The sequence below is a fragment of the Pinus tabuliformis genome, chromosome 6 (genome assembly GCF_031772625.1).
Source record: "Pinus tabuliformis cultivar Carrire ecotype Pingquan chromosome 6, CPIR1, whole genome shotgun sequence".
NCBI lineage: Eukaryota > Viridiplantae > Streptophyta > Pinopsida > Pinales > Pinaceae > Pinus > Pinus tabuliformis.
In genome coordinates, this window is record NC_142292.1 from 325355069 (window position 1) to 325368068 (window position 13000).

The 13000-nt window shown below is 40.3% G+C and overlaps 1 protein-coding gene across 1 annotated transcript; it reads right to left on the reverse strand.

The window, feature by feature from the left end:
• Positions 1 to 9228: 9228 nt before the first annotated feature.
• Positions 9229 to 11862, reverse strand: LOC149258612 (uncharacterized). The gene has a single exon (XM_089415570.1). It carries the CDS (start codon positions 11619 to 11621, stop codon positions 9240 to 9242), a length of 2382 nt encoding a protein of 793 aa, XP_089271696.1. The 5' UTR covers positions 11622 to 11862; the 3' UTR covers positions 9229 to 9239.
• Positions 11863 to 13000: the final 1138 nt, after the last annotated feature.

Consider the following 13000-nt stretch of genomic DNA (forward strand, 5'->3'; position numbering starts at 1 on the left):
ATAAATAATAATAAATAAATATAAGCAAGGAATGAAAACTAGGTAAATTTACATCAAGGGTAAATGATGATTAGAAACCAATGAATTAAATCAAAAATAAAACTTGGAATAAGGAGGATCATAGGAAGAATTAAAATAGAGTACCTTAAAAACTCTACCCTTCCCATTTTGGAAAATACTAGGAAGATTATGTGGTTTAATTAGGAAAAAGGGGAAAGACAAACATAATGGTAAGGATAAATATTAATCCTAAACTAATTTAAACCTAATTAAGAAAAGAGGAAGGTGAATTAAAATGAGAATAATAAATTAAATTTAGAGAAATGTAGAGAAGCTCCATGTGTCAACAACCAACATAAGAATACCCATCTAGGAGATAACCTGAGTTAAATTAAGGAGTAGATTGGGAATAAAATCTTGACTCATTAATTGACTTCAAGTAATAAACACAAATTAAGGAATAAAAGGGGGGGAATAAAGAGACAACTAGGAGAAGAAATAGAAATCTTGTTGAGGTGAGGAAAATTTTAGTTTTCAATAAAAATTTAAGTAAATAATTTTGGGAGACCCTTGATGTGAGAATGACACATGGGTGGGTGAATAATCAAGCTATTGAATTATAAAAAAAATAATTAATTATGCATGACATGACAAGTGTCACCTTGAGGACTCCTATAAAAAAAGGGGCAAGCCATGGGAGAAGGGACTTTTGGGAACCCTATTGTTGGATGGATGAGATGATGTCAGAGCAGTGATTACGAAGCTATAGTGAGTTTGGTGAGGTAGAGGATTTTAGAGAGGGGACTCTGGAGCCAAGGTGTGCTCTCCTCTACCAGTTAGTGCTTTCCTCATTTGTACAACCCCATTGCAGCTCGGGGGTCCGCGGGGAAGAAGAGTACCCAAGGAGTAGGCTGGGAGGTTAACCGGTGGGTCTTCGCATTCGGATCAAGTGCGTCATCATTCACTCGCGGAGGTGACCAGCTACAAGGGAATACCAGCAACAGTAGAGCAAGTGGAGTCTCGCCTTCTGGTGAACGGTACATATGTATTTCATTACTATTGATCTTAGTTAAAAGTATGAAAATGTTATGATATGTTTCCTGAAATGAGTGGCAGGAATGTGCGTGTTAAATAAATTTGAATTTCAATGCATTTCTTTTCTGGTTGTATTTGCTAAAAAAAAAATGTACACGGTCTGGATATGGTCCTTACATACAACAACAAGGTTTCAAGAAGGGGGTGGCAGGAAGTAATCTCTACATAAAGACAGATGAGGATAAGTTACTAGTCACACTTGTTTATGTTGATGATCTGATTTTTGCTAGTAATAATGATGAGATGAGCCATGAGTTTTCTCAAAATATGTCAAAAGAGTTCAAGATGTTAATGATAGGAGAGTTATCTCACTTCCTTGGACGACAAGTATCTCAAACCACAGCAGGCATGTTTATATCTCAAGCCAAATATCTTAAAGACATGCTTAAAAGATATGGAATGGAAGACTGTGCACCCATGAGCACACCTATGACCACAAGTTGCAAATTGAGCAAAAATGATGACTGCCCTCCGGTAGATGCAACTCATTATAGGTTAATAATTGGAGCCCTTTTGTACTTAACTGTTACGGGACCCGACATTATGCAAGCAGTAGGAATGGTCGGAAGATTTCAATCAGCTCCTAAACAATCCCATTTGCTAGCTGTAAAAAGAATTCTCAGATACCTTAAAGGAACTCCTGATTTCGGTCTCTGGTACCCTAAGAGCTCAACTCTTACTTTGACAGCGTACACCAATGCTGATTGGGCCGGAAGTGTCGATGATCGGAAAAATACTAGTGAAAATGCATTATTCCTGGGAGACTGTTTAGTATCTTGCCTCAGCCAAAAACAGACATCCATATCACTATCTACAGTTGAAGCCAAGTATATAGTTGTCGCAGATTGTTGTACTCAAATAATATGGATGAAGGAAGCTCTAAAAGATGTCAACATAGGTACAAATCAACCAATTACCATCTATTGTGATAACACAAGTGCGATCAGCCTCAGCGAAAATCCAGTGATGCACTCAAAGACCAAACATATACCAATCAAGTATCATTTCCTTCGTGAACAAGTAGCTGAACAAAACATCATCTTGGAATATATCAATACTAAGGAGCAGATAGCTGATATTTTCACAAAACCTCTTCCTCGAGAAGCATTTGAACATCTTCGTCAAAAGATGGGAGTTATCTCTTTAGCATCATTTAAGTTGATTCATAAAGATGTTGCAGGACAGGGGGAGCAGTTCAATAGGGGGAGTCCCTGAGCACTCCTTTGCCATTGATGTCAAAGGGGGAGAGAAGAAGAATATTTCCATCAATAACAAAGGGGGAGATTGTTGACCTAGATTGTCATTGATGTCAATATGGCAATATTCTGAATGAGTAAACAATGATGTGAAGCCAAGGAGAAGTAGAGCAGATCCGTGAAGAAACAGGAGCAAGAACCCATGAGGAGAAAACAGAGAAAAGCCAAGATAGTCAAGCCATTGGAGAGAATATCGGAAGTCAAAGGAGCTATCAAAGCAGAGAAGAGGTATTGGAGCGGTATCGGAAGCCACAGGAAAACCAAGTGTAAGAGCGGGAGATTGAGGAGGAGCCATATTGGGAGTATCGCATGTAATATATGCCAAAGAAGTTAACAGAGGAACCAAAAGAGCAGAGGAGGAGCCAAAAGAGCGGAGCAGTATATAATATCAGCAGAAATCAAGAAGACAGATGAAGAGTGAATGCACGTGGTTATATTCCAAAAGGCAGGTTTGTAATAATGGCAGTGGTTTTTGGGCGGACACTAGGCAGTAAGTGGTATTTAGAGGAGAGCGCCCGATTCCATTCAATGGGCAACACATAGCACTCGAGTGGAGAGAGAAAACTACTTTTTCGGGTGGTTATTTTCCTTGCAAATTGCTTACCCAAAATTCATGTAAGCCGTTGGATCCAGCGCAAGTTGATCAACGGTGAAGGATCAACAGACAGTTTTGGGTTGATCGGGTTAAGTGTTGACCGTCGGATCGTGAGCAGATCAATGGTGGAGGATCGCTAAGGAATACCGCTTAATATCATATCATAAGTTATAAAGGGACGACACATTAAATATGTGATTGCAATATATATATATATATATATATATATATATATACACTCAGGCCCGAGGATTCCATTGTAATACACTTTAAAAGTTACATCGCATTCGCCATAAGACACTTATAAAGCTTTGCCACATTGAAAGCACCGATTGTGATATATATATATATATATATATATATATATATATGGACCCGACGGAGTTATTAAAACAGTTTAAAATAATATCGCGTCCGGGTATTGAGGAATTGGATATGTTATGTGCAAATCTGCCGATTGCGATAAAGTTGCGGAGCGGACCCGATGAAGTTATAGATGCAGGCATAATGCATTTGAAGTCCGGCCTTATGTGTTCGAAGGGTGTATTTCCGTGTATTCCTGTGGTTCCGATAAATGTGTTGCCCGAGGCTTAAAGTCAAATAAACACTTCCGATAAGTTTGGGTCCATTGTATGAATATTGAAAAAAAAGGGGGGGACTCTCTGATATAGTTATTTCTTTAATATGCAATATTATTGTAATTTGGCCTCTCTTCCACATTAACGTGTCATGTGTGTATTGATGGATTTGAAGAGACAAAGGAAGCCGAAGAGTGAGCGCAGAGGAAGCTGAAAGATCAAGCGAGCGTTGAGGAAGCCGAAGAGCCAGCGAAGAAAGGAAGCCAAAGGTCAAGGGTATCAGGAATATAAAACAGAGCACAAGGAAAGTTTAAGTGCACTGGCAAACTGTAAGAAAATAAAGGAAGCCAAAGCTCTGGCAGAAATGGAAGGAACAAGAGGACAGAAGTAAGTCATAGGCCCAACAGGGTTGGGAGCAGAAAATTACAACCAAACAGATCCAAGCAGTTTACAGCAAAGGGTTGAAGCCCTTGAAGTTGGTGCCTCAGAACTGAAAGGATTGGTGTCTTGGAAGTTGGTGCTCCTAAATTCAAGGTTGCTGCCTTGACAAGACAGAGTTGGTGCTCTGGAAGTTGGAGCCTCAAAGAGTCCAAGTTGGTGCTTGGCAACTGATTGGAACCATATATATATATATTTTACTTGATTTATTGCAAATATCACATTAATAAAAGTATCTATTCCTGTTATCTATTTATGTGTTCCAATTATAAATGTTTTAACTGATAAAAATAATAATTGAAAAGAAATATTGATTCACCCCCCCTCTCAGTATTTCCAACAAACTCGACTCTCTCTGAGTCTCTGGAACCTGGACCTTCTTCTCAAGAAGGTGTACCTTCTTCTCGAGAACCTATACCTACTCCTCTGAAGCCTACACTTGTTCCTACATCTCTAGAACCTACGCCTGCTCCACCTGATTCTTTCCATGATCCACAAGCTTGCCCGTCAACCTATAGAGACCATGCTTCTCTAACTGCAAGTACAATCCCATCGTACTCAGAGTCTTTGGGTCCGAGTCTTGCCTTCTCATCCTGGAGCAAGACCTCAAACCCCTTCCTCTCGATCATCGATATGGAAATCACGCTATATCTAAGTCCTGGTACAAACAGAACATCCTGGACCCGCATCACACATCTTGTCTCCATCCTGAATGGCACAACTCTCGATCCTCGGATCTCCAACTGACTCTTGTCGCCCAACACCATGTGCAACTTCAAGTGCCATTCAGCTAGAGTCTCAAAAACCTCTTGTGACCCTATCATATGCTTCGTCACACCATTGTCCATCTACCACCCATCCTCAATGATAGTACCTTGTGAGAAATGAGAAATCATAGCAAAGTCCTCCTCTTCAAATCTCCTAGTGAGATCATCTATCTCAGCTGAAGTGGCAACACCAACGACCTACTTTCCCTTCCTCTTCTCATCATCTCCCTTCTTCTTCATCAGACATCTCGACAAATAATGACCCATCTCGCCACAGTTGAAACACTTGACCTTACTCAAGTCCTTCTTCTGCTTATCCTTCACTCGCGCTACAAGTGCCACGTCATCATCAAAAGACTTCTTCTTTGGATGAAGATCCTCGTCTCACAACTCTTTCTGAATGAAGTCATTCCACAACCTATCCTAGTCTAGCAACAATCTCTTTGATGAAGGGCTTCCATTCCTCGATTTACCCTTTCAAGGCAATCCTTACCATATCTCCATCTGAGATAATCACACTTATGGCAGCAAACTCATCTTTGACCTGAGACAATCTTGTTAGATACGAGGTCACGCTTTCACCCTTTATCATGTTGGTGGACTTCAACTTATCCTCCAATACCAATACCTGGTTCTCGTTCTTATTTTGAAACAAATTCTGAAGAGGCATCCACATTTCATGTGCATTGTTCTTTCTAGACAAATGTGGTATTAGGGCATCCTTCACACCATCTAGGATGATCAATCTCGCCCTCGCATCCAAATCTTTGGATATTTCCAACGCCTTAGGGTCGATTGGCTTCTTGATCTCTTTCTCGGCGAAATCCCAGATCTTGTTGACCTGCAAGACCAACTTGATCCTTTCCTTCCAAGGAGTATACTTGGACAACCCCTCCAACCTATCCTCATACCAGAGACCTGCCAACAACTTCGACATTGTAGTGAGCCCTTCACTTACAATGTGACCAACGCCCTCTCACATTGTACTTCGCTATGCACAACTCTGATTTACTTCCAAAGTAGCTCAGACACGCTCTGATACCATGTTGAGTTTCCACGACCTTAGGTCTAGGTTAGAGTCTTAAAATCATTGATGCTACCAAACCAAGAATCTCAACCATAAACTACTTTGGACAACGAAAATATAAAGCAGTAAATCACATATGCACAAGTATACACAATTTTTAACAAATATTGTACAATGTTGTACAATCACTAATCTTCATTATATTAAACCAAATCTGAATAATACAATAGTCTATAGTATACAAGATACAATGACAGAGTTCGTTGCAGCTTTGATGTCGCATCTTGTCCTGTCGGTTCTTTGCTCCCGTACTGCTCACTAGCTACCCCTTAGTCCTTCAAAGGACAACACATCGAGACTCTAGGAGGGTTGCCACCTAACATTGTTGCATGTCACTTTTGTAGCATGTACACGGGCTGATCAATCTGCTCTCTAGGTTGGCCACTCCTCGAGCTCCAAACTACTAGGCTAGCAATGACCTTTTTCCATCAAGGTACTACACTTCGACACCAAACTTCACCCAATCTTCAACTTATCTTTGTCGCTTCAAGATAGCTTGTCTAGGGCTACTTTGGGCTATCAACATGCTGCCCTCCACCAGACCAATGATGCCCAATACTACATTGTCGGTTCTGCTCCTAGAATGGACTTTTCACCACCACGAAAGGTCCTTCACATGGCACCAACACTTTGCTCCAATAAATTATCCAAAATTGACCCAAAACGTGGATCCAACACACATTCAATGTTGTTGCAATACTGATGTATTGTTGTCCCTGGTTAGGGCAAGTGCATGTTGCAACATCCCTTCATAAACCCACAAAACAGCCTCCAAATAATTGCGGCCTAGTCAAGGTAAAGTGTTGCCTCTATGTGTTGTTGTTCTGGGCATATGGCAGCCCTTCAAGCCTCCATGCAACCTTTTTTTGGAGTGGCTAGGCCTACGGCCTACCACAGGTCTCTGCAACACCCTAACAGCCCTCTAAAACAATCATACTTCACCTCTCTTCTGTCCTCAAACACTGTGCAAACTGCCCCTTGAAGCTTCGGTCCTCCAACAAGGGAACTCGGCCCTACTTCCAGCTCTTGGATTCCTAAACTAGGCCTGAATTGGCCCTCTCCTCCTTTGTTGTCCTGCCTCTCCTAACTACGGCCCAAAACAGAAATATTCCCCTCTTCTACGAGCTTCTCTCTTGTGTGTGTTGCACCTGTTGGAGAAGAAAATGACATCAACTCACCCTTTATTTACACACAAATGAAGGGCTCCACGAATTGAAGAGACATGTCTTTTGGACAAATTCACTTCAAACCTACATGACTTAACTGTCCATTAATTAATTGTCAACTTCAAAAATTCATATCTTTGTTTCTAGAGCTCCGATTTGAGTGATCTTCGGAGCATTGGAATCGACACACCAAGCTCTATCACCTCAAATTTTCTCAAGCTCAAATTCATCATGGTTTTGGCCCAAATCCCGATGGGTGCAAAACCCACGCTTGGGTTCCAAGCCCACAAGTGACCCTTGTGGCGCTTTGCCCTCCAAACCTTGAACCCTAGGGCTTGGAAGACCTCCCAAGCTACACAAATCAACAACCCCCTCATGGTCAATGTTTAGCAAGCAGAGGGGGCACGGTTGGGATTAACACCAAACCACCCGTCTTCGATCGGCAGATGAGAATAATTATGGGACCCCCCTTCCCCAATTTCAAAGCCACCATTGGAGGGGTTTGTGCTACTAAATGTTTTGGTTGAGGCGCTTTCATGCCGCAATGCAGAGCACAACAAGGCAAGTGACTTGGTGCACAGATAAGCGGATACAGTAGTGCCACATGGGCTAGGCAAGGGCTACATGGGTGACACGTGGATATCCATGGTGACATGGACCCTTTTAATTTACCAAACTTCTAAGCATAGCTTGCGATTTGGGAGTCGAATCAAGATAAAATGTACATCGTCGGAAGGCTCTCAATGAGCTGAATGAAATGGTGGTATTAGTTTTAAGTTCCACGGACCTTAAGATAGGAGGTATTTTGTAACCACAACTTGATATCAGACCTTCTAGGTCGGTTCAAACGAGTAGTGAACACCTCCCACAGCACGAGATAGTTCAAGGGGATGGAAGGGAGGTGGTTACATTTTCATATAAATCTTAACCATTTGTATGAAAAAATATGTGTGCACATCTCAATGGCCCACATGGCCCCACTTCAAAAGCCTATGTGCACCCACCTCAGTGGCAAACATTCACCAAGAATGTCAACCATGGCCTAGATTATTATATCTGCATGCAAATATCAGCACATGCTGCACTAGGAGATGAACAATGACTAACGTAACCACTTCGGCAACCAAACAAACCTTGTAGTAACTTATATGTATTCCTGTGTATTGAATGCATGATGCCAAATATAGCACCATGCCATTTTTCCTTTTTCATGCTCTCTTCTACATAGAAATGTACAAATCATTTTACAGTATACAAAAATTGTTACAGTTTAATTCACTTTGTATATGTGGCATTCATGATTTTGTTTCACATGTTAATGCTTTTGTTCCCATAAACTAAAAAGTCCAAAATATTTAAATTGTCTTGCGATTTACATCATGAAATTGGAATTGGATAGAGTGACTTTTCCAAGTTAAAAACGGTTAAAACCAAATTTAATGTGGTGTAAAACTAAAACTGAAAGACAAAATGATTACGTATCACAAACTAGCAAGAATTCCATTTGTTGTGAGGGAAAAATTTCAGTGTGTTGTGCGTGTGCTGTATGAAGGAAACCTAACGATTAAGCAACAAACCATTTCAAAGCTAAACTCTCTATTATCGTCACTTGTCCCTTCGAGCTTATAGAAATGTCTGACCATTTCTTCACATGGATAGGCCCTGTTGGTTTGCATCATCCACTGCTAAATCTATTCACTCCCCTAGAGACCAAAAGGTTTAGCTTCTACAATGAACAGTTGTCAGAATTATGGTAAAAGTTCTGCAACTTTCTCCGTAAGCCTTCTGGATTGTGATAGAGTTTGTAGAAAGAACAAGCTATACAGATGGCAACCCCAATTAATTTGAGACAACGTTTAGCGCAGAGGGTACAGTCATTAAATCTTAGTTTAACTTAAATAGAGATAGATTAATCCATAAACCTTCTGTATTGCAACCTAGACTTCTTAGAAAACGCACGTTATACTGATTGTAACTTCAAATGATTCTATAAATGATTTAGTGCGAAGGGTAAAAGTCAATTAGTCCCTACCTCAACTTAGCTAGTGGCAGATTAATCCCTCGCTAAACTAGATAGAGGCAGATGAATCCCTAACCTGAAACTAGACTAAATTAGCCATGTGATTCAGCTCTATATGTGTCTCGTTAAATCTAACAGAACAAGAATAATCAAACACTACATAACAATGTGCCTAAAGTTTATATCCAAACTAAGACAAGGCAATAACTAAAAGCGCATGTCCTGGTTCAATTAGAATCACCAAAAATCTCCGCAAGAGCAAAACCCATCCTGGAAATGATGAAAGCGATTTGCATCCCTAACCACAATTTCCCGATCAACAACCTTGGAGATAAACTTGGTTGCAGTGTGGCAATCACCACACACACGTAGATTCTTAAAGATTTTGATGGGCATCCCAGACGGTGTGCTGATAAGCCCAAATACTATGGCCAGCTTTTCACTGTGGTAGTTGAGAATTTGGTCTTTCTCTTCCTCCTCTACATCATGCAACACGAAGTTGGTGTCAGGCACATACCCTGCTTCCTTCATCCGCTCTACCAATCCTTCCAATGCTGCATAGATCTTTTCTGTCTCTGGATGTGATTGATCTCCCGTCAGGAATGTATACACCCTATTCTTCACCTCAACCCAGCTGCATCCAGGATTCTTTTTTACTCCCTTGTCTTTCATATATTTTCTCACATTCATTACCTCATTCCATCTGCCAGCATCAGCATATATATTTGAGAGGGCAATATATGGTGCAGCAGTTTTTGGTTCCAACTTAAAAATGCATTCTGCCACGTGCTTTCCTAATTCTGTTTTCTTATGAATTCTGCAGGCACCTAGCAATGCTCCCAATACACTTAGAGGTGGCTCAAATGGCATGTTATTGATAATTTCTTCTGCCTCATCTAGGCATCCAGCACGACCAAGAAGACCTATTATGCAGCCATAGTGATCTTCTGTAGGTGTAATTGAATGTTCTTGCCTCATGGAATCAAAGTACTGCAGCCCTTTATCAACTAAGCCTGCATGGCTACATGCAGATAGAACACCCACAAATGTGGCATCATTTGGCTTCACCTTTGCTAACTGCATTTGGTCAAAGACTTTGAGAGCCTCCTTGCCGTACCCATGCAAGGCATATCCCGAAATCATTGAATTCCATAAAACTACATCTCTTGTAGGTATTACGTCAAACACACGGCATGCATGATCTATACTCCCACACTTCGAATACATTGCAATTAGTGCGCTCGCTACAAATACATTAGACTCTAACCCTGTTTTGATAGTGTCTTCATGGACCTGCTTGCCCTGTTCCAGAACAGCTAAGCTTGCACAAGCACTGAGAACACTCGTGAGAGTGGATTGATTTGCTTTCATGCCTAATTTTTTCATTCGCGAATAAAGTTTCAGGGATTGCTCGCCTTGTTCATTCTGTGCATATCCTGCTATCATAGCATTGAATGAAATGACATCTCGTTCAGGCATTTTGTCAAATAGATCACGCGCATCTTCTATTCTCCCATTCTGAGCATACCCTGCAACCATGCTATTCCACGAAATCCCATTCCTTTCAGGCATTCTTTCAAACAATACTCGGGCATCATCGATTTTTCCGTTCTGGGTAAGACATGCAATCATCGAATTCCATGATACCACATTGCGCCTAGGCTGTTCGTCAAAAAGTTGACGCGCAACCTCTACTTCCCCACGCTGGCTATACCCAGATATCATGGCATTCCATGAAACAGCATTTCGTTGGGGCATTTTGTCAAACAATCGCTGTGCCTCCTTGACATTCCCATTCTGTGCATACCCTGTAATCATCGCATTCCATGTCACCACATCTCTCTCAGGCATTTTATCAAACAGTTCACGAGCATCATTAACCCTTCCATTTTGTACATACCCTGTAATCATCGCAGTCCACGAGACCACATTCCGATCCGGCATTTCGTCAAACAACTTGCGCGCTTCGTCCAGCCTACCACAATGGACTAAAGCAGTAACCATGACAGTCCAAGAAACCACATTTTTTTCAGGCATTCTATCAAAGAAATTGCATGCATCCCCGATTCTTCCTTTCTGCGCATAGCCTTTAACCATAGCAGTCCACGTAACCACGTCTCTCTCGGGAGCCTCTTCAAACAGACGGCGAGCATCCTCTACCATCCCATTCTGCACATACCCAGTAATCATTGCGTTCCATGAGACCACATTTCGTTCAGGCATTTTATCAAACAGTTGGCGTGCATCCTCTATTTTTCCAGCCTTTGAATATCCTCCAACCATTGTAGTCCATGACACCACATCCCGTTCAGTCATTTTGTCGAATACATTCCACGCTTGCTCTATTCTGCCATTCTTGACATGTCCTGCCAAGATTGCGTTCCATGAGCCGACAGTTCGTTCAGGTATGTCGTTAAACATTGGAAATTTAACAATTGCTTTTTTAGCATTGGCACGCCTTTTAGCAATTTTCTGATAAACACTGATTTCCCGTGTAATGTAACATAAGTGGCCATTTCGTTTTGGTGCCAACCTATGCTTGACTAGCTCGCAGCATTTCAGAGTTGAATCTATTAGCCAGAATACCCCTCCCCTACTTACAAAACAACCTATCATCATTTGCCATGTCTGAATAACATCCAAAAATGCAATCTTACATCACTTATTACAGATCCAGACATGAATTTGGCACTCCCCGTATGCGGTCGATTGCAGGAATGCAGAGCGACCAAATGTGTTTCACGCATTCCACCTTTCACAGTGGTAATTTCGTCACTCAACCTCGCTTTCACAAGGTTTTTCCAGGGTTTGGTTTACATGCAATTGAGATTTATGTGGTAACTATTTTAAAATGGACAAGCCTACTGGACTGGAGGAATGGTTTGGATGTTCAAAAGTAATTAATTTTGGGAAAAAAAAAAATTCAACAATTTTTTTTTTAAATCAATAAATTTTTTTGATTAAAAAAATAACAAAAATAAATTTTTTTGATTAAAAAAATAACAAAAATTTTATGGTTAAAAAATTTTAACAAATTTTGTAAAACAAGTGTTTAAATTATGTTTTTGATTGTAGAAATAAATTTAGCGCCATCAAAAATCTCTTAAACACTCAAAATCTTAAAGTCACAATTATAACCTAAATTTACAAAAAATCTCTAAAGAATTTTCATAATTCCCTAAAAAACATTCTGATTAGACTAAGGATTTAAAATAAAATAAAATTAATGTTATTTAAAAAATCCATTTGTTTATTTATAGCGGTGTAATGTTTATGACATTGTAAAGATAACATGTTTGAAAATTTGTGAGCAAAAGTTTAATTATGGGCTTGTGTGATCAGAAGAGGTGATTTGAGAATTTAGATGTTTATGGATAATTACTACTAAAGCTACAGATTAGGCATATCATAACGTGGTAAGGTGACGTGACCGTATTTTATGATATGTATTAAAGTTTATAAAACATTATTCTCACAGTTTGTTTTTTCCAAAACGTTATTAAGACCTTATTTTAAGCGGTTGAACAATTAGATATATGGTTTATTTTAAAATTTGGAGAAAAACTTGGAATATATTACGCTTAAGCTCTATTCAATTTGATTAATAATTAACTTGAAACCTATGATATTTTTAGACACCTATTATAGATAAATTAAAATAAAAAGTCAAAATTTGTGTTTTATCTAAATTTTGATAATAATCAATGGGTAATATATATTTTCTTTTAACAAGAGATATAGGGAGCTCTGATGCGAATTCCTGAATTCTGTACCCAAACCCTAACCAGCCGCCGCCCTGACTGTTCACCCTGCTACAGCCGCCGATTCTTTGCTGGTCGATAACAATGGATATGGCGGGAGGAGGGGAGAGCTCTGCTCCCCCTCCAAAACACTCTGCGAGCTCTGACGCTACCCGGCACTCTCAGCCTCTGCCCCCTTCTGACGCCGACCCAGAGGCAAGACAAGGCGCAAATCAGAAAGCGGAGGCAAGGATCCAT